Consider the following 27,818-nt stretch of genomic DNA (forward strand, 5'->3'; position numbering starts at 1 on the left):
CAGGCTTTGGAGACATGTTTTCAGCAGAAACCGAACTGCTGGTCTTGAGTGCTCATATGATGTATGTAGCAGTCACAGAAGCACTTTGAGGATGAGCCTGGCTGACAGACCCTCTGTGGAGGAGGCTGCGTTCCAGGACTCTGGGGAAGGCTTCCCAGACTCTCTGCCAGAAATAACTGAGGGTGCTGAAGATTCCACTGTGCCGCCCCAGGCCGAGACGAGAGTCAAACTGAGATGCTAAAAGCACCATGTTGCTGTGTGGCCTCAGATGACTCACCTTGACCTCCTGACATATGGATGCTCTGGTTTCTTGTATACCTGCAGACAGAGGGATTTACAGGAGAATGAGCGCAAAACTGTGTGAGAATACCGTGTTTCTGTATGTGAGAAAAAAAGTTTTCATGAAATAATAAAGAGTAGACAGGTTATAATGAGAAATTACGTCTGACCTCCAGTATAACAAAAAAATCTACTTTTAAACTTGAAACAATGCTATTTAGATCAAGAAATAATTTCAACAATTTGATTCTAACACACCAGTGGTGCTCAGAGCTGAAATCTGTAAAGGTCTCAACTTTGCTCTTGTTTTCTTTGATTTCTCAGAGAATAATTGAGAGATATTGATTGAAAAAATCTGACATATTGAGATGACTGAAGAGTCTCTGGTGCTGAATGTAAGGGGACTGGTCCTCGGAAGAAGTATGTGCCATTTAAGTGTTGTTTCTCATAGTATTCTAAGACAGTGGTGTGAGGAAATTAATGGTCGTAATTTAGTGTCCAGCCCACGTGAAGGATCAGTACACTGTCAAATGTGCCAGAATCACATAAAGAAGGATTTAACCCACAGTTCTTTCTTTTACAAAAATGCCTTAACGTCATTGTTTAATAAAAAAATATATTGTAAAATCAGCGTCACATCACCTAAACCACACATGAGGTGAGCATTACTAATTTAATACTCTTACGATATTCAATGTATCGTCAGGGTTATCATCCATTTCCCTGTAAAGCTCACCGTCCAGTCATATCATCAATTATAAAAACCTGACGTCAGCGCTCAACCCATGTATTCCCAGTACAGAGTGTGTGTGTGTGTGTGTGCGTTGGAGTGGGTGTGATTGGTCACCTCTGCGTAAGAGAGGATGCTTTCCTGCGCTTACAGTTGTGCGCTTTTTAAACCGAGCAGAGGGCAGAGGTGTTCAGACCACACACACACAGCCGCCAGGGATCGAGACCCACGAGCGGAGTCGAGCAGAACCGAACCGAGCGGACCAGTGCGCACCAAGAGACACAGCCTCTCCAAACCGAAGCGCACAGATCCAGGGGAAGAGGAGCGAGTACGCAGAGTCATGACGCTGCCAACAGTGCGACAACTTTTTATTGTATGCTTATTCTGGTTTCTTGGATGTTGCAGCTCCACAGGTGAGTGATCATAATAATAGAAAAACGTGCTTTTAAAGTTCAAGAGCTCAACTACATCTATTAGTTGTAGTTTTTTTTCTTGTTTGTTTTTTACCTTAGATGGCATACCATAATGTATGATAAAAGTCAGTTAAAGTGAATCATTTAAGCTGGCACTGGAATAAAACAACTATTGGTTAGAAAAGGTAGTACAGTATTGAAAGTATTAATTATTTTTCTTTTTCTTTATACATATATATTAACTTATTCATGATATATTGTATTTTTTTAAGGGGATTATTTACGTTGTGTTTAAAATCTCTGTTTACAAAAATACCTGTAGCTGTAACTGGTGCAAAAACTACAATATTCTCCACAACATGAGGTGGAACTGAAGAGGAAGTATAAAATATATAAAACCACATACTCAAGTAATGCACACATACTGTATCTTAAAGGGAGTAAGCGAGTAATTGTTGTATTTAGTTACTTGCCCTGATGTCATATTTAGTTACTTGCCTTGATGTTAAGACTTCTATTACCAATACTTTTGCAGAAAGCCTCTTTATTGTAAATGTATTTTCTCCTCTCTGATTGAGAAGCAGACTCAGTGCTGGTCTGGTAAATAGATTCATATAGAACAATCCCTATGATGTCACTGTGCACCACAAACACAGTATTATGGCAAATCTTGCTACAATTCCTTATGATTGTAGATGCAATTACTTTTTTGGTGTAAAACAATTGAGATGCTGCATTGCCATAAATAATCTTCCCTGAATGGTTGAAAATATTCTCAATGCCTCTCACGTGCTCTTTGTCCAGATGCCAGCCCTTACGATCAGTGGGAAGACGACATCGAGTTCAGAAAGGTAATGAATTATCGACACCCTTCCTATTACATTTCAATATATGTCTCTCCTCTTTCTTCCCATTTCCAGGTCTGACGTTTGTGATAAATAGTTTTTGAGGTTGTCAGTAAAGAGAGGAATATAATTAAGTTAAAGAGGAGGTTAAGGGGCAGTCGGGAGAATTCAAAGTCTATTTCGCACTTGTCATCATGATTGAAAGAGGGTGAGGATGCATGTATACAGGAAACCCCCCCACTCTATGAAAAGGGTAGTAAGGCAACGGAAATGAAAGGCAAATTGACATGAAGTGGATTTTAGTGATAATAATAATAATAATAATAATAATAATAATAATAATAATAATATTTAGTGGGAGTGATTGTAGAGATGTAAATAAATAGTCTTGATGACCACTCAAAGCTCTTTACAGTACAGTTCTACATTCACCCACACATTCATACAGTGCATCTAATCGCAGCACTTTGTTATTCTATGGGGGGCCATTCGGGGCTCAGCATCTTGCCCATTGCAAATGGGTCAGACTGGGGATCGAACTGCCGACCCTCAGGTTGGAGGATGACCACTCTACCCCCTCAGCCAAAGCCGCCCCAGATGTAGTAATGCTGTATGAACTGTGTGCTGAGAGCAGATACAACTGCAAATACATTCAGTCCAAATGCCTAGTGCACCAACAGCTGTACTGGAGAAATGTGTTCAGGATTGTGTGGAATGTTTAATAAACCCAATTTCATTTTAAGTCTTAATTAGTGAAAATAAGTCATCGTCGTCTTCACCCCCCCCCCCCCCCCCCCCGGAAAGTGTATTGGTCACTGGTGAATCTGTGAAACAGTGCTGTTGTTGGTTCATCATCAATTGTGTTGGTGTCTGTAGGTGCGTGGCATCCAGGGTGGTGATCTGAATGACGTCTTGTGGAGAGACCAGGATGAGGTGGGTAAAACACACTAGGAAATCACCTTTAAGGTTCATCATACTAATAGTGTTTTAATATTTCAGTTTCACTAATATTAATAAAGTTACTGTAAATATGACACATGTAGCTGGTGCATGCAGTTGCTTGTTGTCAGCTTTCCCACAGCAATGAAGTTCCTCAATAAGCCAGCAATAAGATGATCTAAAAATGATATGTGGTAGTTTTTTGGTATGAATTACATATATATAAAATACATATGTAGATTCCATATTCACTATGGAGTGGTACAGGGATGTACGCTGGACTGGTTACACACTCGTGGTGTCTGTGGTGTTTCCCCATGTTCCTTCCATTATCAACTAGAAATGTTTTTCCCCACAGGAACAAGTTCAGAATGTTTTCAAAAGAGTAAGTTTTCCTTATTGTTTATTATCTATTCAACTGTATTTCTAATTTGCGAGATTTGTTCAGCAGCGGTTCAATGACTTTTCGATTTCTTATGTTTTTTTCCCTCAGTTTCTGTTTCATTACTCCAAAGCACTCGACTCTGTAGGAGCTGTACAGCACGAGGTGAGCGGTAAAAAACAAACCACTCTCGTCTTTTTGAGATTCATCGCTTTACACTAATTTGAAGGATAACACCTGCTCAGCTGACTGTGAACCTTTTGTGCCAGGCGTGTTTCATTAAAATCCATCCAATTATTCCCTGGAAAAATCTCAAACTCACTATGTGAAAAAAAAGAAAGAAAAGAAAATGGGATCTGGCAGTCGTCCGTATCCGTGAAAAGATTTTATTAATTACAAATCTATGCAATACTTTCTATGTAATCCAAACACACTAAAAAATCTGAATTAAATTATATTTTTTTTGGTGAAATAAAATGACCTAACTTTTAGAAACATAATTTTTTTTTTACAAACAGTAACTCTTTTCTTTCCTCCTCCAGTCTCACTCAGTTCACCCTCTGATGCGACTCTCGCCAAAGCTTTCCCAGAGGAGAAAGGTTCTACTTTTGGTGAGAAAACTTAAGATACATATCCACATCTTTAACTGTCAGCTGTACACTTTGAGAAAATTGAAGCGGTACAATGTGTAATTTTAAATTAGATGAAACAGGGCTATGACTCAGCACAGGGACATGTGAAAATGCTGTAGGAAGAGGATGCACACAGGAAAACGGCACATGACCAGAAGCCGTGAATCAGCGATTGAGAGGCGACAGCATGAATCACTGATCAGGTTCGATTTGCTGCTGACACTGACGTTTCTCTTCCTCTGTCTCTCTAATGAAACAGAAGATTTGAGTGCTGCCAGAGGGGCTGTTGTAAAAGACCAGTCTGAAGAACAAACAAGGAAAATCAGATCTGACAGAAGAAGAGCAGCAGCAGGAAACTTCTCCTCCGGACGCCACCTTCAAAAAACTGATGGGACAACACATCTCCGACGTGGCTGACAGGCACATGGCTTTTTGTGACCAGAAAAAAATGTATTGTATAGATGGAAAAAAATAACAGAGTGGCTGCCTCGTGTCTTCCTGCTTCCAAATGTAAAAAAAGTAATGTTTCCAAGCACAATATGTCATATTGCACAAGAAATATGTATTTTAATCTTGAAACAAATCATTTAAAAGAAGGTCTTAGGCAAGGTCTTTTAAGGTTAATGACAGATTCCAAAATATCACTTGGGGGAAAATACTGATTTTGTGGCAAAGTGGTGAACTCACATTTAATTTGACAGATTTTAAATGTACATGTACATTTAGTGACAAAATTAACATGAAACATAATAAAAAAAAGTTAAAATTTGTCTTTGATTATTTGTAGAGATTCAGTGGATGCAGCTGGAAGTTATTAAAGTTACAAAATTCGTTTTTTTTTCCGCGAGCATGTACAGGAAGTTTCAACAACGAGGTCGTACTGTAGGTTTGATACTTTGCCACCAAGTTCCTTGAGCAGGATTGATCCCAGCACAACAGCGCCACCTACATGGTCAAAACATGAAATGAGCTTGCTTATAAAGGAGATGCCTTCGATGCCCATATTATCATCAAATGTTTCAAGGTCCTATGAGTGTTTCCAACATAACAGCCGCATGGTGGTTCTGCTTTGGAGTAACATGTTTTTTTCTAATCGTCCTCCTCCTCAGAGTCACTGTCCTTTCGTGTGGGGAGCGAACATCTGATTGACGACATTAGCTTGTCTTCAATTTGCTTCTTCGGGTTTTCCTCCAGGTCCGTCTTCACCGCCCCGGATTCTGATAACCTCCACTCCAGCTCTGAGAGAATGACAGGACAAATCATAAATAATTAATTCGTAAAACATGATGAAATATACAAAATACATAGAGGAAAACAAGAAAAAAAAGAAAAAAAACGGGCTGTTCAGTGATGCAGTTTTTCAGTAAGCAACTTTACACCTACCGTCAACTTTGAGGTTCATGCCCCCGAAGACCAGGGGGCCGATGAACTGGGCCTTCATCTCCCCCTCGTAATAGACAAAGATGGTGGGCAGGTTGCGATCGGGGTAGTTGGGGATGCAGGTGGTGGAGATTGACTTGATGAACTTGGTCTGCTGGAACTTCCTGGCCAGGACGCTCAGGTGTTGGTTGATGAGCGTACACAGAGGGATGCTGGCCAATAACATGAGCGGAGAGGAAAGAGCGGACAGATGTTTTAATGAAAAATGTTGATTAAAAATACAAAAATTAAATATAAGTCCTGATATGAGTTTATAAGAGGCCAGAAGACAGAAATAAATACTCTCAAACCAGACAAGATCATATACTATTACATATTAAGAAATTATATAACCTAAAACTGGTAAAGATCATTAAAATCACAGACTTTCTGCTCTATTTCAATAAGCCTTTGACAGTTTTTGTCTCATCTTTGTTCAAGTGCCTGATGCGGTTGGATGACTCACCCCTGCTTGTAGAGGTGCAGCACCACCCAGATGCCTTCTCCGGCCTGATTCACCTCCTTGATGTAGTCTTGTGCATTGATTTCAAACACCTCCTTGAACACATTCTTCAACTGAGACGCCTTCCACTCAGAAAGACGCTTCTGTCTGCAAAGAGATGCAACACACGTCAGTGACATGACCTCAGTATACAATGAGTTAGAGATTCATATTTGAAAATAATTAGTAAATATTTGGGAGGATGAGGCCATTATATTTAAATGAAATTTGACAAAAATACTTAAATCATTAGACAAATATATCAGACCCCAGTGTCCATGAGCTGCCTCCACTGGAGCTACAGGTAGTTAATCCGTCTGGACAATTAACACACTGACTGGTTGGCTTGGCTTGCTCCACAAAACAGGATGATGCTCCGGTCTGGGAGTTGCTCAGTACATCAACCCCCTACCTGCATCACCTTCACTCACCTGTACATCTCCATTGCGGCCTCATCGTCCTCACCGAACTCGTCTTCATTCTCATCCAGCTCTTCCAGTGTCATGCTCTCATATGCTTTAACTGTTCAGAGAAACAACAGGCTGATGGTTTTACATGATCTTAATCCAAACAGTATCGCAAACAGTGACTTATCAGTCAAATTAGCCATCATGGAAGACTTTGTGGTTTTCATTTCTGTTTCGGCAAATAAACCCAGACCTCCAGGGTTAATGGATAAGGGTTACACTTTGATCCATCTTCTCTGGGGTGGAAACATGCATTTCCACCATTAAGGGACAAAGAAAAACTGATATACAGTTCACCAAGTGGTCTCTCTTACCAACAGACTGCTGTTGGAGGGCCAATTCCTCCTCTTCATCATCTTTAGGTATCTCCTTGGGAGGAAGAATGCCTTTCTTCCTCAATATGTCGTTCCACTCGGTGTCTTCATTTGGGTCCTGGAAAGAAAACAAAGTATAAACACAAGAGATGTTACTCTCGGTTTCTTTATGCTCTGGCTCCATTTCAGCTTTTCTAATAACTCAATAACTCGATATATTTATTTAACCTTTACAACATTTCTTATCAGATAAATGTGTGAAAAGCAAGTAATCCATGAATCAGCGATATTTCCAGCTCCAGCTGATTTCATGTCAACATGTTGTATGGTGTGTTTCTGCTGGACAGGTTCGGTTGGGGGGTTAGGTTCAAGCTAACGCTAACTGGACAGCTGTAGATACACCCAGCTATAATGCTAGCTAGGTTTCACTAAATATGAATTGTCAAACGTCGTCGACAACCATCTATGTCGACAACAACCGAAAATAAATGTTTCCATTCCCCAAAGTGTAAAAAAGTGTCGTGAAGACGAACCAACCTGCATTTTGACGGATAAGAGTCTCCTCAGAAATCACACTGCTGCTCTCCTCCTAGACACGGAAACAGAAGGAGCGCACACCGCCCAAGTCCGGCTGGAAACACAAACCTTCCGCTTTCTCACACTCACATTAAATACACCCCGATCGAAAATATTAACTTTTAATCAAACTTTATTTGAGTTTAGAGTTGTTTGTGTTTTTAGATGATGTGAAAGGAAAGTAAATTCAGGTTTAAAAGACAAGGAACCGATGCCTTGCGAGTAGGACAATAATAAAAGTGACACCAACTTCCTCTGGAGACGCACATGTCCCTATAAGGAGTTAGAGCGCAGCAGGCTGTTTGTGGCTGAAACCAAACAGGTGCTGTCACACACACACACACGCAGACACACACGCCCACACACACACACACATACGCACGCGCATACCACACCACAAACACACAAACGCACACACCCAGACACACACACACACCACACCACGTACACAACATACACAACATAAACACACACACACACACACACTTACAAGAATTCAGCAATAGCTGTTCTTTTTTTCTGTGTTCCTGTCTGATGATAAGACCACAATGTTGAATGCAAACTATTGTATCCTGGTGATTTATCAGACAACAAAGGTGATCTGACACACACTAATAAATATTTTATAAAATATATTTAATGTTTTTTTTTCATAAAAAACCCTTTACGATATAGTAAAGATTAATTGAAACTTATTTTGAAAGATTGTCAAATAAAGTCAGAAAATAAAGGAGAAAAGCATTTTCAATTGTATCCGTATCCCTCCTCAGTTAATAAAGTCTGTCTATAGTCAATAGACATCAGAATCAGAATAAGAATCCGAACGGATTTATTGCCATGTAGGTTTACACCTACCTGGAATTTTCTTTGTTAAAAAAGGTGCATACATTGAACATAAAACCTAAAAACACAATAAGTACTTCACATAAGAAAGAAATAGCTATATATAAAACAAAACAAAATATATACAAGATATAAAAAGTAAAATGCAAAACAGGACAGAATGTGGATGTGCAATATGCCATATACTGTTGTGTGTGTTAATGTAACACAGAATTGAGGTGTGGGGGCGGGAGAAGAGTCCAAGTCAGATGGGGGTTCCGGGCCATAATATAAAGACTGCAACGGGTTTCACTTGCTGTGAACGTCATTTGTTCTGTTCATCAGAGTCATTGTAGGACATTGGAGACAAAATCTACTGTCCACCTCCTTCAAATAAACATTTCACACTTTATCTGAAGTCAACATGTATTTATCAATCAATCAATCAATCAATCAATCAATCAATCAATCAATCAATCAGCTGGATATCCTTTTTACAGGGACAGTAAAACAAAGAGAGCTGTAGACTTTGTCCCCCGTCACTTTCAGTGATCTAGAAGTGTCTTCAGGGACAATATGAAAATGAGGAACAATAAAGGCGAGTTTCAAAGTTCAACTCGACACCTGACAAATGTTTTGAGAAAGATTTGAAAATGAGTCACTACATCCTTTAAAAGACAGCTATTAATAATTGTTTTTATTGGTATTTAAGTCAGGAAATGAAGAACTGAATTCAGTGTTATGTTTCCCACCTCGTTTTCTTATCTGCAGTTTCCTACTTCGATCACCTGGATTCAACAGTTGGTTTTTAATATTTATCCTAATTAATCTATTTATTGCTACACAAAAACTAATTAATTGTTGCATTTAGTTCAGATTACCATCTATTAGGTATCGCGAACGAAATCCAACTGCTGAAAACTAGAAATGATTCCTTATGATTTCAGTGTCTCTCATACAACGAAGGGGACTGAATTATAAAATACCTTTTTATGACAGTAACACCTGAACACCGGTATCAGCTCAACAGCCAATCACAGCAGAGCTGGTCTCTCTCTACCGGAAGTGGTGGAAAGGAAAGTTTGTGAAATGCGGAAGAAGATAAGACGTAAGGCAGAGCTCTCACTCTGTCCCTGTTTTCCTGTAACCGAAAATATATAACTCATACTTTAATACTGTAGTTGTAGCTCTTCACGATTACTCACAAAATGGCAGATTTATGCATTAAAATAAGGATCACCATCATATAATAATAATAATATCAATAATAATAACAACAATATTATTATTAATAATAATATTAATAATAACTAAACAATAATGTTCAATATATTTAATCATATTTGTCCTGAACTGTATTGTCATCTGCTCAAAATATGCAAAGCTTTATTATCATGTTATTATTGTTATGATCATTATTAATATTATTCACTTTAGTATTATCATTATTTTTTTTATTATCGTTATTATTAATATTGTTTCAGTTATTAATATTGTCAATTTACTTATTATCGGTAATATTTTGTTTTATTAATATAATAATCGTCATATTAATAATTATTATGACGATTATATTATGGTGATGATACTTATTATAATAGTATTACTTACTCTTAAAAGTGATGCCTTAAACCCGTTGCACTGACAGAGTGAGTCATCTGACCCTGTAGAGGATCTGTGTTGTGTGTGTACAGCTGTAAATCGGGTGTGTGGACCAGAGGAAGTGTGAAACCTGCAGCTGTTCGAGAGCCGCAGGGGAATCATGGAAAAAGCCGAAACCCCGCCGCTGTAGGATCGTTCAGTGCCGCTCCCCACCGGAGGAGGACCGGCGCCGGGAAACTTTGTTCACCGCCGCTGAGCAGACCCGAGACCGCGGAGCTGCAGGCTCCCTCCGGTCCGTCCGGTCCCTCCCTGCGAGAAGACATGTGGCTGAACCCGGAGGAAGTTCTGCTGAAAAACGCTCTGAAGCTGTGGGTGACGGAGAGGAGCAATGACTTCTTCCTCCTGCAGAGAAGGAGAGGCCACGGGGAGTCGACTGGCAGGATCACAGGTAAACATCAACAAACACAGGCAGGACCACAGGTAAACAACAACAAACAGGCATGGCCATACATAGATGGGGCCACAGGTAGAACCACAGGTAAACAATGACAAGGGGCCATTGAGAGCCAGTAGTCAGGTAACACAACAGGTAACATCAAGAACAAACAACAGGGTGAGTCCAAGGGGGGGTCCCTGTGCCACACACATGCTTTGTCTCAGTGTGTATGTGTGTGTGTGCTACTACAGCAACTGAGAACAACCTTGTCACTATTTGGCAGGTTAACTTGACCTTTACCCCCAGGGCCCGGAGCCAGTTCTCAGCCTCCAGAGGCTAAGACGGTGTGTCAACACCGGAAACACAAGAAAATATGCAAAAATCAATTGTGTCATAACAAAAAACCTCGGTTCCTATAAAGTGAAGTGTTACACGTGAAGTCTCAAAACCGAGAAGTAGTGCTGGGGACAGTTTCTGTGGCAACCACAATTTACGAGAATAGAACTAGACCAGATTAGAAATATAAGACGCACCAGACTGAACGAACAGGAGAAGACATATAGTTAACTTTACTGTTTACTTTATTGTGACCTAATTTACTGCACTTACCTTTTCTACAGCAGCAGGTCTTTCTCTTTTTCTACTGTTAGATGTTGACATACTACAATAGGAAAAAAGTATAGAAGAAGTGAATAATGGCTGGATTCCATTTGGTTTCTTCGGTTTATCGTTAATGGTTCCATATCTCTACTTTTGAAAAAAGGTTTTAATATCTCCTAGGTTTTTCGCTGTGGGAGAAATTCTGACTATCTGTGGGACTGTGTTTTGTTTAATGTTGAACATTTAAGATTTAAATGTTTTCGCCCCGGCAGAGCATGTTCTATTCCTGTCTGATTAAACAAATTTCTGTCCACGTGCTCGTCACAGCTGTTCTGCTTCCCATTGCTGCAGCTTCTCCTCGGCCTGTTGGCTGTTTCCTCTGTCTGGCTTCCTCTCTGTGCTTCACGACACACACTGGTAGTCCACTGTGCTGCAGATTAAAGTGATGAGGAACATTTCATATCAATAAAACAGGCGGACAACTCGCACTGTGTCGTCCTCGTGCTCTTACTTCAGTCCTGTGGGGAAACTGGGCCAGTTCTCTTCTCATAAAAACAGAATAGTAGGAATTTCCTGGCCAGTGTTTGCTCTTTGTGTATGTTTGTTCCCGTTGTTCCCATAGCGAGAGGGTGAAGGGTCAAGTCCTGTTGTCCCGTCGGTTAAAACTAACCAATCAAACGAGTTTCGCTTTGGCACTCCTGCCACACCGGCTGGAGGAAACAGAACAGATCACTTCTTACAGAATATTTCCAGCAGTTAAGATGAAACTTAAAACTGAAATTCAAAGCTGTGAAAACAAACTTTCCAGTGATGACATACTCTGAACTGGATTTCGCAGAGAGGCTGGGTAGCTAACCATCTGCAGCTGATCAACTCCTTCATACCCGTCTTTGTGATTTTATTTCTAACTTAATGTTTCTCCAGACAAAGCCGAAGATTTTCTGTATTTGACTAGTTCGCCTTGATTTAATTCTCCCAACAAAACGCGAGACAAGAAAACACTATGGTGCATTCAAGAGCAAACAGACATTAAAGTCTTGTTCTAGGAGCCTCTTAAAGGTCGATGTGCAGCCTTTGTATCTCCACAGCAGCTTTCCCCCACAATGTGACCGTCAGCAGAGAAAGGGGACGATTCACATCGACTCTCTTCTCCCTTTCCTTCATGTCTTGAGGGTTTAAAGTGGAAACCCCTCCTGGGCCTTGTGGTGACAGACGGATGGTTTTGTGTTGCCAGGCGGCCGGCCGGTAGTTTCAGGCAGGTCCACTACGACTCTTTAAGATGTGCCTTACATTTGACTGAGAACCAGAGCTACGGCTTTAGATTGACCTCACTCCACCTTCTCAGGTTCCCCTTCTTTTTATATAAGGTTCACTGGTGATATATTTTGCTGACACTCCATGTTTTTTGCCTTTAAATATTTGAATGGTATTAAATGAACAAGAAGCAAACTTTCCTGAAGTTGACTCTCACAAAAAACTATAAACGTCTCCAGTGAATCACATTCTGATTCAGGGTTAGTTGCTGGTTTGGCAGCTTGAGGAGGGTTCACTGCTTTATAGCCTTTCTCAAGTGAGAGGAAGAAGTGATCCTGACTGTAAGGTAGGTGTGTATATTTATTGTTGTGTACCAGGCCAGAGAACTCCCTGCTGTACCCAGACACCCAGCTGCCCTCATGCCCTCGCAGGGTTGCACTGAGCTGTGGTATGTTGGGTTGATCTGACTGATAATAACGCTGCCTCAGAAAATCACAATGCTCTAGTAGTTCAAAGTGAAGCAGAGTGAAAAAAAGCATTTGGCTCAGCTTCAAGTTTTTTTTCTCCAGGCTGGAATACCGATTTGTAAACTATCTAATAAATAAAGTTTTATTCTAAACCTTCACTTATAGGTGAAAAAGAAATGTAGCTGAGGTTTGATATGTTACAGTTTAATCATAAACCCCCAGAAGAGTAGAACAGTAGACAAAGAACTACACGCCTTCTAGAACGTTCACTCCGTCCTGTGGGGGACTTCCTGAGGAGATTTAACGTGGCTGTATCACAGCTTCATATCTTATCACGATTAAAACCACCATCATCCGTTATATCCATTGCTTCCACTTTATAGAAACACAACTTTGATGGTAGTCTTAAAGGGGACATATTATGAAAATTCCACTTTTGTAGTTCTTCTACACGTTAATTTGGGTATCTGGCATGTCTACCGTCCCCAAAACTCTGGAAAAAAACAACTCCCGCGATTTGTTGTGGTTCTTCTATTTCAGAAACGATACGCTAGAGTGCGTCGAATTGGATTACGATCTAAATAAACGTCATAGTCACACCATGCCCATGTAGGGAGTCTCGCTACATGGCCTTGGACGAGCGAGCTAACGCTAGCCGGGCTCAACCGGCCCGGTTGGCTTGCGAGCTAACGCTCCCCTAGCTCCCTAGGGGCTCCCCCCGGCTAGGGGAGCCCGGCACCCCGGCTAGCGTTAGCTCGCGAGCTAACGGGGCCGGTGGAGCCCGGCTAGCATTAGCTCGCTAGCTCGTTGCTGCTACCCAACAGCGACCCCCGGGACACCTCTAAGCATTGACTCAACAGAGTGGAAGGATGCTGCTGCTGTGCCAGCTCAAGCTCCCACTGCTCCCACTGCGGGGCTGCGCTGGGGATCTGGGGATCTCGCCCCCCCCCCTCCCTCCTTCACGAAAGGAGGGAGGGGGGGGGGGGGGCGGGGCTGAGGAGGGCTGTTTTAGACAGGGTAAAAGGGTAATGTTTTAAATGATCCTTCTGGTATTTTGACCAAAATATGTTACAGACATTTCATTAAGACCCCAAGGAACCATATCAACTGTGGTAAAATGGGCATAATATGTCCCCTTTAATAGGTTTCATTACCTCTGCCACAACGTCACACAGGAAATAAGGAATTAAACCATCAACAAGATTGTCGTTATTTGAAAAGCATGATTTGTATTAGCCGTGGTTTAGGGAAGACGAAAACGTGACAGCGGCAGCCTTTTGAGACAGAGCTTCAGTCTGTTCAGAGACGGTTTCTATTTGCTTTATGATTGAAATGCCTGAATTCCTTCAGCATTATTGGTTCTTTGGGGTTAATTTGATTCTTCTAAACATCTGTGGACTTGATTGCTTCTGTAGGAATCCCCAGTGAGTTTCCTCTAAACGTGTTTCCTGCTGGATTTAAACATTAAACATTAAGCCGATGTCCTCCTGTTTTTATATTAGACTCAATTAATCTGTAATGAGGCTTGTTCCCTCTCCTCTGCAGTGGCTCTGTGTTGTGTAGTGAATATATGCAAATACATGTATGTAGATCGAAAAGTTTCCATCGCGATGACACATTGCAGCAACATGCCATCCGAACACGGTGTCACTGACCTAAGGTATATTATCTATTATAGGGTCTATTCATTATCAATCCATAGTTTCTTAATTTAATGTCTATGACTCTAATATGTGGCTATAAAAATCCAAGTAAAATGTGTGTTTGTGTGGTTTTCTCCAGCTTCCTCCTGCGGTCCAAAGACATGCAGATTGGGGTTGGATTAATAGAATCTCTAAATTCACCATATAGGTGTCAGTGGTCGGTTGTCTCTGTATGTATAACATGTGATACGCTGGTGACCCGTCCAGAGTGGACCCCGCCTCTCGCCAAGTGTCAGCGGGGATTAGCTCCAGCTCCCCCCCTCGTCCCTCAGAGGAAAAGCACTACAGAAAATGGATGGAAGAATGGATGAATTGAAATATGAAGGCAAATCAAAACAACCAGATGAAGAACTTTAAAGAGAGAGACTGAAAAACGACATTCATACACCCGCTTGGTTGCGACTGTTGGTGCAGTGGATAAAAATATCCCTGTTGCCTGAGCTCTTTCTCTGTCATAATTTCAACTCTGGTCTGATTGGGGTTCTGTGTGTCCTTGTCTCTGCAGGTCTCCTGGTGGGAGCGCTGGACACGGTGTTGGACTCTAACGCCAGGGTCACGCCCTTCCGCATCCTCCTCCAGGTCCCAGGCTCCCAGGTCAGCTGGGTCATCGCGAGCGGTGAGCTGAAGCATCGAGTCTCCTTCTCCAAGACGCCACCTTGCTGCTGTCTGTCTTTACTCCTCTTATGAATTTTTCGGTGTTGCTTTTAGAGCCCGACCGATGTAAAGGAGTAAAACATCGGTGATTTCTAAGATGTCGTTAACAAACCCTTATGATTAATTTTTACGGAAGCTTGATGCTTAACAGTTTAACCATAAACTCTATTAAACATAACTATAAATAAAATAAACGAGTGTTCATATCAACAGACATAAACGCAGGTCCTGATATGTGTCTGAAAGACAGATTTTTGTCAATCAGTTGATGAATCAGTCGTGCGATCTGCATTCTGGATTTACCTCTGATGACTTCTGAGTCTCTCTCTACCCTCTCTCTCTAACCTCCTGCATGTGTGATCAGATGTGTGTTAAATCCCTTCTCGTCCATCAGGAGCTGCCAGAGAGGAGGTGAACAAGCACTGGGACTGGCTGCTCCGCAACCTGCTGCACTCTCTGTCTGTGTTTGAGAACAAGGAGGATGTCGCCAGCTTCGTCAGAGGAAAAGTGAAGGTGTGAAACCTGCCTTTGCTGCACAGGACAATCGCAGATTTATAGATGATGATGTTAACCAAGATTTTTTTCTCTCCAGGGCCTTATAGCGGAGGAGGTTCGGGGCCGCCAGGCTGCTCAGGAGGAGGAGCCGGAGAAGTTCAGGGAGGCTCTGCAGAAGTTCGAGTTGCACTTTGGCCTCCCGTCGTCAGAGAAGCTGGTGACGTACTACTCCTGCTGCTGCTGGAAGGGCCGGGTGCCTCGGCAGGGCTTCCTCTACCTCAGTATCAACCACATGGCCTTCTACTCCTTCCTGCTAGGGAAGGAAGGTCCGTACTCCAAAGTGACCGCTCTGATTTGTGTATGTGTATGTGTGTGTGTGTGTGTGTGTGTGTGTGTGTGTGTGTGTGTGTGTGTGTGTGTGTGTGTGTGTGTGTGTGTGCGTGTGCGTGCGTGTGTGTGCAAATAACTCGACAAATGTATGGATAACTTTTCACCCAGCCCATGTGGAAACAGTTATAGTATATATTACAGAAATATAGTATATCTCTATAAATAAGATGGTTCAAGTTATATTGATATTGATCAAAAAATGATTTTCCATCATATGATGCCATGATTAAGTGACGACACAACGAAGTCATGAGATGATGTCATTCATAGTTTGCAAACATCTGCATCTTCTAAAACTGTAGACAAATCCTAAAACATATACAGGTTATAATATATATTTATTCCTCCTTATTAACTATGTCTGTCTTATTAGTTTTTATAATTAGTTTAGATTAACTAATCATTTTTCATTATAAAATGGTTTTATTATAGTAAAACGTGAGGGTTAGGTTCAGGTTGGCCTGATGGGGGTGTAGTCATGGTTCAGGAAAAACAAATCCCCTCTGATGTTTCATTCATTCTGCCAAATAAAAGCTAGTGAGCCAGTTCTCAGTGTAGATCACACAAACCTGTACAAACAATTCTATTGTGCCTCCATCCCTTTGATGGAAGTAGATAAGATATGAACAAAGAGAACTTTTACAGGGACAAATGCTTCAAAACGGGACTAAATGGAAACTCGAGCTTTGGTTTTCACCACTGAACAAAACCTTTTCACTGCAGCTTTTCTTTAAATCTGCTTTGAAACCCAACTTGTGACCACAACGTGTTTCACAGGTCTATTATAGTCTCTGTGATCTGCAGCTGTTAATCTTAAGAAACTGAAATATTTTATTCTCTTTCCTCCCCAGTCAAATTTGTCGTTCCTTGGGCAGAGGTGACGGGGCTGGAGCGGGTCTCCACCGGTCTGATGACGGAGGCCATCCTGGTCCGCACCCGGCAGCGGCAGAGGGAGTTCTCCATGTTTCTGAACCTGGATGAGGTGTTCGGGGTCGTAGGTCAGCTGGCTGACATTGCCCTCAGGCGGCTGCTGGACAGCGAGGGTCTGGAGCTGGACCGAGTTCTGCAGCAGCCGGCGCGCATCACCAAGAGGTTGGTGCTGGTATCTGTCAGATAGATAAAGATGTTCATTTCAGCTTCACGAAATACCAGTGTAGATTCATGATGAAAGAATGTGAAAACAGAAAGCTAAAGGGAGAAGGTCAAACCCGGGCTCCTTGGTGTTGGTTACAGAAATGGGGAGAGGCAGCTCCCTCCACTCTGATACTAGAAAGACGGGGCGTGTCGGGGGGTTTCCAAAGATTGATTATTCTGCACATTGCTTGTTTTCTGTAAGCCTAAGTAGAGTCCATGTTGTAGAGGTGTTGTGTAGCAAAGAAAAATGTGGGATTTGGGTCATGGATTAGAGAAAACAAAACTGAACTGATCTCCTCTGAGCTCAAACCAGATTTGGCTTCAAGTCAAGGAGTCGGTCTGTGTCACATGACCTTGAGCCCGGAGTCACAAACCCCCATGCTCCAAATCTGCCCCCAGCGATCCACCCATATGTGCACAATGTGCCTTTCAGACTGGGCGACAGTAATACTGAAGAGCTCAGCTCGTTTCCTGGGACAGGAGCATAACCCAGAAATAGATATGTTGTTTCCACAAAACTGACCAAACATCCCTGGAAAACAATGAGATTCCTCACTGCAGCTCTGAGTCTTTTTGTTTAATGGTCTACATGCAGGATGGAGGAACCATGTGTTCAAACGATATATGATTCATAAAAACGTCTAAAACATATATAGAGAAATATAAAGAGCTAAAGAGCAGTGTTTGCTTGGACACTTAATTATTCAAAATTAGATTTTATTGGGAGCATAAAGTCCGACGAGCTCATTGCCCTCCTGCTAAAAGTCACATGATTTGGTCCAATGAACCATTGAATTGTGTTTGTTGTTCAAGTAAAAAAATAGATGTCTGACACTCACCAGCTTTCTACTGTATAAGATCATCATCCACGGACATTTATAATAATAATAGTATAATAGTAACAATAGTTTATTTTATATTAGAAATCCAAAAACTCAGAAAAAAACCTCCCTGTCAGACATAAAAGAACATCACAGCGTAAAACCGCTCTGAGCCCAAACACTGATAAATGTAATATTGTTAAAAATATAATAAAAGTGACTACTAGGAAAACATGCCCCATTAAGGCAGGTAACATTTAAACAAAGTAAAAACAAGTGTGATCTGTCATCTAATAACAGAGTAATGATAGTAAACACGTTTCCCCCTCAGGATCCTGGAGGAACAGGCGTTGAGGGAGTACGTCCTGGCTCTGTTCCGGCTCCCCCGCGGTGAGAGGCTCCACGAGGTGGCGTCCTGCTCGGTCTGGACGCCACACTCCCGCTGCCACACGAGCGGGACCCTCTACACTGCCGACAATTATCTGTGTTTCTCCAGCCGAGAGGAAGGCAACTGCATCCTGCTCATCCCCCTCGCCGAGGTACAGTACCCGGAGCACAGCGTTTAAAGGAAGTGGAAGGTTTCTGGGAAGCTGCAATACAAATGTCCCCTATAGATACAAAGCATCAGTGGTCCATTATAGCAATGTGCACATAAATAGTTGTCGTCTTTTTCAGGCCTTCAAAATGTATTGGGAACTGAAAGTTAGTGAGTCAAACCTGCACATTGTTAAAAATGGTTTACTACGTCCAATGAGGCATTTGTGTTCCAGTAACGGAAAACCCGGTGGTGCAATGAAAGTTAACTCTGTTTTATTTTGGTTCAATTAAAAAAAATAACCTAGTATCCCTGGATTATGATTAAATGATATACATTTTTCACGAAGATGGTTTCTGTGACTTTAGGTAGTTTGCTTGTTTCAGCAGAAACTTGACACTGCAGCTTCTTTCCTCTGATCACTACTGTGCAGACTCTGACCTTAATCACAGACCTGTTATCTGAGACTTCTTCAGGGAGTTTTGTTAATGCTCCTACCATGTTTAACAGTGTGTTGATTCAGCCTGCTGCAGGTTAAACAGTAACACACACACTGGGTTCATGTGGTGGAGAATGTTCACACTCTTGCACATTACACTGGAAGAGTCTAAGGTGCAGTCTGTGTGTTTTCTTTTTTCTTTTCTAAGAATTCAGTCAGGAATTGAATAACTAAATAAATATATGCTGTATATTCCACATGAGGAAACATCCTGTCAAGCTGAACCGAATGACTCCACTCCCACATATCAATTCCCTAAATGTGCCTTATTTTTATCATCAAGATCCATTAATTTATATCTGATGTACTTTAGGATATAATGAATGAACTGTTTGGTTCAGACAGTTAAATTGGTAAAGTCGAATCTGGGTTTAATATCTGAATTAAACCTAACTGTAAAGGATATGTGGGGGAAACAGGAGACACTAGAGGTTAAAGAGTGACTGGAGGTGCAGAAGGAGAATTATTCTTATTCACAGTAACACACTGGGACCAGTTTGAGTGATTCGACTTTTCTAAAGACAAAGCTTCAACAGAAAACTGAGGAAATGGAGGATTAAGCTGCAGCAGAGGACGGAGGAGAGCGTGCGTGTTTCCCAGAAACCTTCCACTTCCTTTGTCTTGATCCAAACCAAAATGTATTAGTTAATGAACAGGGGGCGTGAACTATAGATAAAATTCCCTGGTGGAGTTAATAATTCAATTCCATCTAGTGTTTGATATAATCTCAGTTCAAAGCTCCATTGACATTTGCTGATTTATTTGAATGTTCATATGTATTTGAAGGTGTCAACTCTAAACTGTCTAAAATTGTTCACTTTGCTCTATCATTGTCGCTGGTCTGTTTTATCTCGGTTTAGTTCTTTCAGTTCAACAGCTGCTCCGTCTGTTCACGAACAAAGAACGGAGTGGTGCACGCTCTCCTCCATCCTCAGCTGCAGCTTAATCCTCTACTTCCTCAGTTTTATGTCGAAGCTTTGTCTTTAGAAAAGTAATCACTTCCTCTGGACCCTGTGTGTTACTGTGAATAAGGAATAATTCTCCTTCTGCTCCTCCAGACGCTCTGTAACCTCTAGTGTCCCCTGTGTTCACCCACATTTCCTGTACAGTTTGGTTTAATCCAGATTATCAGAATAGTATTTTACATATTTATTGAGCTGTCTAAACTATTCAGTTTTTCTTCATGCTATCCTAAAATACAGAATATATCTACCATTGGTTAACTTAATTCTAGTTTAAAATATTATTATCACAATATTGATATTGAGATATTGAGTCTTTGGTCTGAAGCCCCGTTCCCTCCATCTCTCATCAGGTGCTGTCGATAGAAAAAGCCGAGAGCACCACTCTGCTTCCCCACCCCGTCATCGTGAGCCTCCGGACGAAGAAGGCCTTCCAGCTGATCGAGCTGCAGGACCGAGACGAGCTGGTGGAGAGCCTGAACTCCCGACTCCGAGCTCTGCAGTGGAAACAGTCCATGTTCCGCAGCAAGAAAGACAGCAGGAGGAGTTTGGTGAGTAAACACATCGTGATCAAATGTAGTCGTCGCTACTTCAGACAAACATCAGCAACATTTTCCTCCCTCAGCGCTCACCGACCCCGTACTACACCTTCTACTACGACACTGGGTATTCAGATGAGGAGGAGATCGAGGAGCAGGTTCTGCGTAACACGGTCAACAGCGAGGCTCTGATGACGGCCTTCCACCAGAACCAACCAGGGACCAACGGCAACAAGGTGAGAGCCGCCTGACCTCTGACCTCCGAGTGGAACTAAACTCACCTCTTCTCACTGCGGCGGGAGGTTGGTCTGTTTGTCACCACCAGTGGCACAGGAGGCGTTGTGTTAATGTGCGAGTCTGTGTGTGTCAGAGCATGGAGCAGGTGAAGGAGCGGCTGTGGGCCGACCACTTCGCCGAGTTTGGACGCGGCGTCCACATGTTCCGCACGGAGAAGACCCAGAGACTTGTTGCCATGGGGATACCGGAGTCCCTGCGAGGGGAGCTGTGGATGACGCTTTCTGGTGAGAGAGAGAGAGAGAGAGAGAGAGAGAGTTTCTGTTACCATAACTACAATGAAATCAACCTGACATTGGCGGCTGTGGCTGAGGGGTAGAGTGGTCGTCCTCCAACCTGAAGGTCGGCTGTTCGATCCCCAGTCTGACCCATCTGCATGCCGCAGTGTCCTTGGGCAAGATGCTGAACCCTGAATGCCCCCCCCATGGAATAAATAAGTGCTGCGAATAGATGCACTGTATGAATGTGTGTGTGAATGGGTGAATGTAGAACTGTACTGTAAAGCACTTTGAGTGGTCATCAAGACTAGAAAAGCACTATATAAATACAAAACCATTTACCATTTACATTCTATAGGTAAATTCACAAAGGACAAAAATAGACTATACACTACATACAGATGTGTATTGAAAAGTCCTTACGACAGCTGGAAATGAAGAGATTTAAGAAGTTACATGGTAAAGATGATGTTGGTGAAAGTACCACAAGTGAAAACTAGCACCTTTAAAAATAATGTGTGTGACTTCCGTTCTGCAATAAACCCACAGAGATAACAAAGTTTCTTTTTGTTTCAACAGTTGTTGATTCGTCTTCATTGTGATTTCGGAAGCTGTAGTTTGTGTTACTGTAGACGTGCTTTAATGTATTGTGCTTGGAGGTGTTTCTAATATTTACTTTTTAACTGATATACATTATATACATATAGAAAAGCAGAGGATTATTTTGTGTTCCTCTGCTTGGTCACACTTCCCTGAGCTGCACTCGTCACCAACTGAAACTGATGAAGAGGAGCTGACTGTGGAGGAACTCAAACAGAATCTTGAGCAGAAAAAATATTTACATTTTTCGGACTAGGACATAGAAAGTCTGTTTGTTTACAAAGTGTTTGCGGGAAAACAACATTTGTATATTTACAGTTTCTGTGTCTCTGTGCAGATGCATCCTCGGAGCTGGAGTCTCATCAGGGCTACTACACCGGCCTGGTGAAGAAGTCCATGGGCCAGAGCAGCCTCGCCACCGAGGAGATCGAGCGGGACCTCCACCGCTCGCTGCCGGACCACCCGGCCTTCCAGAACCCCACCGGGATCGCTGCCCTCAGACGGGTCCTCACCGCCTACGCTCATCGCAACCCGAAGATCGGATACTGTCAGGTGAGAAAAACCTAGTTCAATGATTGGTCCGTTTCTCTGCTCATGTTTCTTTGTGTTTTTCTCATTTTATCCGCCTCTGGTTTAATTTCTTCTTTTTTTTATACACTCACAATAATATTGTGTGTGTATAAATATTTCATCAGTAGTGTTATCAAGAGCTTTGGCATTTTTGTGAAGCAAGTGAAGCAAAAGCAAAGAAAGTTAAGAGCCGCTGCTCTGTAAATTAAAATGTTCACTCATGTCTTTAAAATAAATCTGTCATGAAATGAAAATTGTAAATTGTATGAATTAGGAGATGGAAGAGACAAAAAAAAACTAAAAATAAGTAACATTAGGTCATTTACGTATATATTTAATTTACTTTCATTTTGAAATGTATATATTATAATAGTAAATCTTTTTTATTTATCATTGAAAGAAAAGTTAAGGAAATTGTGATTTATTAGTGTTTGTGTGTGTTTGTGTTTTGTGTGTGTGTGTGTTTGTGTAAAATCTTCTCTCATTTCTTTCCGTCCAGTCTATGAACATCCTAGCATCGGTGCTGCTGCTTTACGCCAAAGAGGAAGAAGCGTTCTGGCTGCTGGTGGCTGTTTGTGAGAGGATGCTGCCCGACTACTTCAACCGCAGAGTCATAGGTGAGAGGTCAACATTAGTATAATAAGGGGATTATAAAGCTTTGTTTAAAAGCACATCACGTAAAATTCATGAAAACGTTGATGCTTTTACACGACTCTTTAACGTCGACCCAGCCTCTTCTCTTTATATATTCTGGTTGTTGTTTCAGCTCAGCCAACAAACAAGCGTTTTTTTAGAATCCAAAATAAGAGCTTATTTCCTGTGTTTGTGAAGCTGCATATCTTTGACAGGCAAGGTGCATTTGAAACAATTTCCTGTTCCTGCTAATGTCCAGATGTTCGGGAACATCTGTTCATCTTTAGGACAGCAGTAATTGAGTTCCCTGAATTTTTCTCAGGGATGTGACTCTTAAAGGACTTTTTTATATAACTTCAATAATTTCCCTCCTCTGAACCTTAAAGGGACAAAAACAACATTTGAGTCCTAAACAACAGTGTGTGTGTCTAGCTGGGTTTAGAATGAAAGGATACGGGTAAAGTGTTTGTATAAATGAAAGATTTTGTTTGTTTTCAGTTGCCTGTAATATTGTTTTGAACACAGTGTAGTTGTACAGTGCAACATGTAAACATCGGACTGTGGTAAACAGTCACTATTTCTAAGTGAGATGAATAGTTTTTGTCTCTGTATTTATTATTAAGATAAACTGATGAATTCATATCAACCTCAAATCATATCCAAATTAGCAGAACTCAGACTCATTGTCATGCTTTTACTGCCCTCTGCTGGTCAAAGCTATGAAACACTTTTGCAGGACTGCTTGTGTTGGGACCACATGGAACACGCTGAGATACTAGAACGGCTCAGTAAAGTGAAAACCTTCACCAACAGCCAACAGTCTCCTTATGAAACCACAGTTAAGCTGGCGAGATGTAATGTTTTATCTGCACCAAAATCCCCAGACTCCCAAATATCAGTCTCAGAGAAATGTAACGTCCTATCTCACAATGTAAAAGAAAGTGAGAGATACATTTCTTGAATGAACCCTGTGAACCGGATCCAGACCAAAACTAGAAAAGTTCTTTCCTGACTCGTACTACATCCGACTTCCAAGTTGTGTTTATCACTTCAGTCGTTTTTTGCTGACAAACGAACAAATGCAGACGGAAACAGATGAGAACCAGACGGAGAGAAATCTGAGATGAGAGGAGATTTTAATTTGACGGCACTACAGTTAGTCATGTCACAGCAGCAGAGGGGATAATCCAAATAAGAAACATCAGTAAAAAGTCATAAATATGTAAACATGTGAAATGAACACAACAAAATATAAGGATACAGCATTGGTAAATAAACAGCATCTATGTGAATAGAGTATGTTCAGTGTAAACAGGACTGCACACACAAGATATTGAAATTCCACAGACAGAGAATGAGGGATATGAGTGACATATCCCTCATTCCCCCCGCAGGAGCTCAGGTGGACAAGTCTGTGTTCGAGGAGCTGATCAGGGAGCGTTTGCCCGAGCTGGCCGAGCACGTTCCGGACCTCTCCTCCCTCTCCTCCGTCTCCCTCTCCTGGTTCCTCACCCTCTTCCTCAGCGTCCTGCCCTTCCTCAGTGCCGTCTGCGTGGTCGACTGCTTCTTCTTCCACGGAATCAAAGCCAACTTCCAGCTGGGTTTGGCCGTGCTGGAGGCCAACGCCGCTCAGCTCTCCGCCTGCACCGACGACGGACAGGCAATCATGATTCTCACAGGGTAAACGTGTTGTGGTTGCACATCCAATGGGATTTGCATTCACAGTGTTTTGAGAGATTCTAAGTTTCAAGCGTGTGAAATGATAGAATGTGAATCCTGTGCAGTTTCCTGGAGCAGGTTGGAAGTGAAGCGCAGTCGTCCCCTCCGTTGTCCCCGCCGGCTGCAGACGAGAGCAGCCGCAGCGACTCTGACGTTCCCGTTGTTCACGCCAACATCACCGACCTCATCAACGAGTCGTACGAGGTGAGAAACACACACGAGGCAGGTGTTGTTCCTCATTGTACCGGTTTAGCACATTTTTTCCAATTGATCTGAATCGTTACTCTCTGTGTTTGGCTATTTTGGGTGAATTTCATTGAACCGACACTTTGACCCCGTCACAATCCTCAGATTTCACGGAGGGGGACAGGTTTGCCTTGGCCTTCATTTTCACATCCCTCTCTGTCATTGCGTTTTGTCTCGTCAGAAATTCGGAGACCTGACAGTGCGTCAGATCGAGCGGCTTCGCTGTCGACACCGGATCCGGGTGCTGCAGGCTCATGAAGACACCACCAAAGAGAACGCTGTGAGCAAACAGAGAAACGAATGGGTTTGAGGACGCATCAAGGTCAAAGGTTTCCATAACGTAATCTTTGCCATCTTTACATTCTGTGGCAGTTAAGATTGGTGACTCCAGAGGTTTCCATCCCTTCAGAGAACTTGGCCGACGTCTACGACCTCTTCAAGGTATCAATCATCAATCACCATCCTAATATTTTAAATTATCAGGCGTGTCTAAGAGGCTTCTTCCATCTTTGTTTCTTCTTTCCTTCTTAACGCTTCTCTTCTCAGACCGAGCACTTCATCAGCCTGTACTGGGGCGACAGCAGCTCTGCGGCGGCGGCGGAGGCGGCAGCGTGGAGCCACATGGACTCCGGTCGCTCCTACCTGGAGCGGCAGTACCGGCTGGACCGGCCCCAGTTCAAGAGCCTGTACGGGCTGCTGGTGCCGTGGCCCGGGGACTCGAACCAGCACATGGACACAGTGGCCAACCGCGCCTTCACGCTGCTGGACCAGGACCAAGACAACCTGGTGACGTTTCGAGAGTTTGCCGGCTGGCTGGGTAAGATGACGGCAGACAGAAACACGTCCGTCCTCAGAGTGTGAAGCTTGAAGCTGACTCTGTCTCCTCGGTTTCAGACACTCTGTACTGCGAGGAGCTGAATGAGAGAGTCCGGCTCCTCTATCGCCTCCACATCCCACCAGGTCCATCACTCCGTCATCATGAAGGAAACCGTTTTGTCTGGACGCTGCAGTCGGACCTGACGAGGGACTAACTCCATTCTGTGTTTGTGTCTGCAGCTCTGACAGAAAGTGAGGATGACCCCTCTCTGACGAAGAGTCCCCTGCTCTCCACCAACAGACCCCTCTTTGTTAATAAGGCCCCAGGTCAGTATAAATATAACAACTTACACTTTTATCACACCTGTCAATATACCCAAGGATTTAGGGGCAAGGACATATAAGAGGGGACAGAGACAGAGACAAGGTGAAGCAGGAGTGATTTGGGACAGAATGAATGTCCTACATGTGAATGTCCACATAGGGCTGGGCCATTTACGTTCATAACCTTTAACTGACTTTCACCACTTCAGGATCAGGGCAGGCGACATTCATTAATCGTTATTGAGGTAAAAAGTTTGAACTAATCGGGATATTGATTTGAAGTCATATTGCCGCCCCCCCTATGTCCACATGGAGGTGGCGTTCTGAGGGCTGGGGCTGAAATGTGTCGGCTATGTGCTGCCGGGCGAAGTCATGGAGGGATTTATAAGTGAGGAAGAGGAGTTTGTTGGTACTCCGAGATTTAAAATGGAGCGGGTGAGAACCCTGGCAGCTGAGTTCTACACATACTGGAGCCAGTCCACCCTGTGTCCATTGCAGCTGACCAGGCGGGAGGTGACCAAGGCGTCTCGGCCACAGAGTCCGACAGTGATGCTGCCATTGATTTATCAGCTCAGCACAAATCCTTACATGTGATGTAAATGTGAGACATGAGGAGAATGTGCCTGTTCCAGGAGGGGTAGAAGAAGTGAAGGAAGATTATCAGGAGCAGCTGAAGCGGATGCTGCAGGATTTGGCCAAAGAGAAAGAGAAGGATGTGGAGAAACCTCTGCCGCTCATGAACCAGGTAACGCACCTTTCCACAAGTTTCAATAAAACCTGTTCAGTAGTTTGTGCATAATCCCGCTATTAAAATACATCCTTCCTATCAAAGGTAACTTTATTTATACGCTATAAATCGCAAGAAAAGATCTGTTAAACAAATTTAAAGACCACACACATTCGATAAGTGGTCACCAGGTCATTTCTCAGCATCCCTGCTCGAAAAATGAATTGATTAAAGTTGTTAAATTTATCTCAAGCTTCATTTGGATCATTAGATTCAAACCTGTTGGACTGTTTTAGAGAAAAATACATTTTCAATTCATATTTAAAAATAAACTACATGATCAAACCTAACCCCCTCTTCACCTCCTCCCCCACAGCGGGAGTTCATCCAGTTCTGTAAAACCCTCTACAGCATGTTCCACGGCGAAGCGGAGGAGAACGACCTCTTCCAGGCCATCGCCACCGTCACCAGCCTCGTGCTGCAGATCGGCGAGGCCAGCCACCGCGGCCTCAGCACCTCGGAGTCCGAGGTCACAAGCCAGGAGGAGGTGAAAGGAGCGCCGCCCAGCCAGACTGCTGAAGACGCAGGGGCTGATCAGGACTGGACGATCAGTTTCGCTCAGATCCTGGCGTCGCTGCTGACCGAGCAGGCGCTGGTGAACTTCTTCGAGAAGCCGGTGGACCTCACGGAGAAAATCTCAGAGGCCAAGGAGAAGCAGTATCAGCAGCGGGCCGGTTTGCTCACGCTGCAGCGACAGAGCAGCTGACCGACGTGTGAACACTGGACTGCGAGGCTGAAATTAAAAGCCACATTCCTTCAGTACCATTGGACTGAATGTGCAGCAGGTTCAAACTCAGTGACATTTCTAATATAAATCTATTATGTGAAACACTGAAGTACGACTTTTATCCAAAATATTTTGAGCCACAGAGAGTTTTCGTTGTGCCATGCGCACCAAGAAATATAATCTGCCACTACTTTTATTTAAAAGGCACCGCTTATAAAGTGTTTATAACCTGTGACTAATATTCAAATGTGAATAATTTACTAATGTTTCCTTGATCAGTTAATTAATCAATCAATTGATTAACTTCACTGATGTCACATTGGTTAACGTCTCTGGTGAGTCATTAACAGTCAGAGCATTAATACAAGTTTCTAATAAAGCATCAAATCTGTTTTCATTAAGTTTTTTCTCATTTTATACTGACCCAACAACCAAAGTTATTCGATGTAATCTAATGTAATAAATGTTTATAA

At 42.5% G+C, this 27,818-nt stretch overlaps 3 protein-coding genes across 5 annotated transcripts; 2 read left to right on the plus strand and 1 right to left on the minus strand.

The window, feature by feature from the left end:
* Positions 1-1,113: 1,113 nt before the first annotated feature.
* nms (neuromedin S) lies at positions 1,114-5,170 on the plus strand. 2 transcript variants are annotated; one of them, XM_053440265.1, is made up of 7 exons: positions 1,114-1,422; positions 2,227-2,273; positions 3,144-3,200; positions 3,565-3,591; positions 3,700-3,753; positions 4,131-4,199; positions 4,480-5,170. In XM_053440265.1, exons 1-7 carry the CDS (start codon positions 1,143-1,145, stop codon positions 4,486-4,488), a joined length of 543 nt encoding a protein of 180 aa, XP_053296240.1. In that variant the 5' UTR covers positions 1,114-1,142; the 3' UTR covers positions 4,489-5,170. The 2 variants fall into 2 exon arrangements, with proteins under 2 accessions (XP_053296240.1, XP_053296239.1); XM_053440264.1 differs by lacking the exon at positions 4,480-5,170 and having other exon boundaries at positions 4,131-4,348.
* Positions 4,763-7,610, minus strand: pdcl3 (phosducin-like 3). Its single transcript, XM_053440263.1, has 6 exons — positions 7,460-7,610; positions 6,923-7,040; positions 6,573-6,663; positions 6,106-6,249; positions 5,604-5,812; positions 4,763-5,458 (listed from the first exon to the last, which is right to left on the minus strand). Exons 1-6 carry the CDS (start codon positions 7,463-7,465, stop codon positions 5,310-5,312), a joined length of 717 nt encoding a protein of 238 aa, XP_053296238.1. The 5' UTR covers positions 7,466-7,610; the 3' UTR covers positions 4,763-5,309.
* A 2,407-nt stretch (positions 7,611-10,017) lies between these two features.
* Positions 10,018-27,742, plus strand: LOC128455986 (TBC1 domain family member 8). 2 transcript variants are annotated; one of them, XM_053439982.1, is made up of 20 exons: positions 10,018-10,370; positions 14,888-14,998; positions 15,431-15,549; positions 15,629-15,857; positions 16,773-17,013; positions 18,208-18,415; positions 20,226-20,423; positions 20,498-20,647; positions 20,782-20,932; positions 21,861-22,075; positions 22,593-22,710; positions 24,121-24,406; positions 24,511-24,649; positions 24,873-24,971; positions 25,064-25,132; positions 25,238-25,508; positions 25,586-25,651; positions 25,748-25,834; positions 26,464-26,576; positions 26,935-27,742. In XM_053439982.1, the coding sequence occupies exons 1-20, from the start codon at positions 10,244-10,246 to the stop codon at positions 27,322-27,324; spliced, it is 3,387 nt and encodes a 1,128-aa protein (XP_053295957.1). In that variant the 5' UTR covers positions 10,018-10,243; the 3' UTR covers positions 27,325-27,742. The 2 variants fall into 2 exon arrangements, with proteins under 2 accessions (XP_053295957.1, XP_053295958.1); XM_053439983.1 differs by lacking the exons at positions 26,464-26,576; positions 26,935-27,742 and adding an exon at positions 26,330-26,463.
* The last annotated feature ends 76 nt before the right edge of the window (positions 27,743-27,818 follow it).

This window comes from Pleuronectes platessa, chromosome 14, assembly GCF_947347685.1.
Source record: "Pleuronectes platessa chromosome 14, fPlePla1.1, whole genome shotgun sequence".
Lineage (NCBI taxonomy): Eukaryota > Metazoa > Chordata > Actinopteri > Pleuronectiformes > Pleuronectidae > Pleuronectes > Pleuronectes platessa.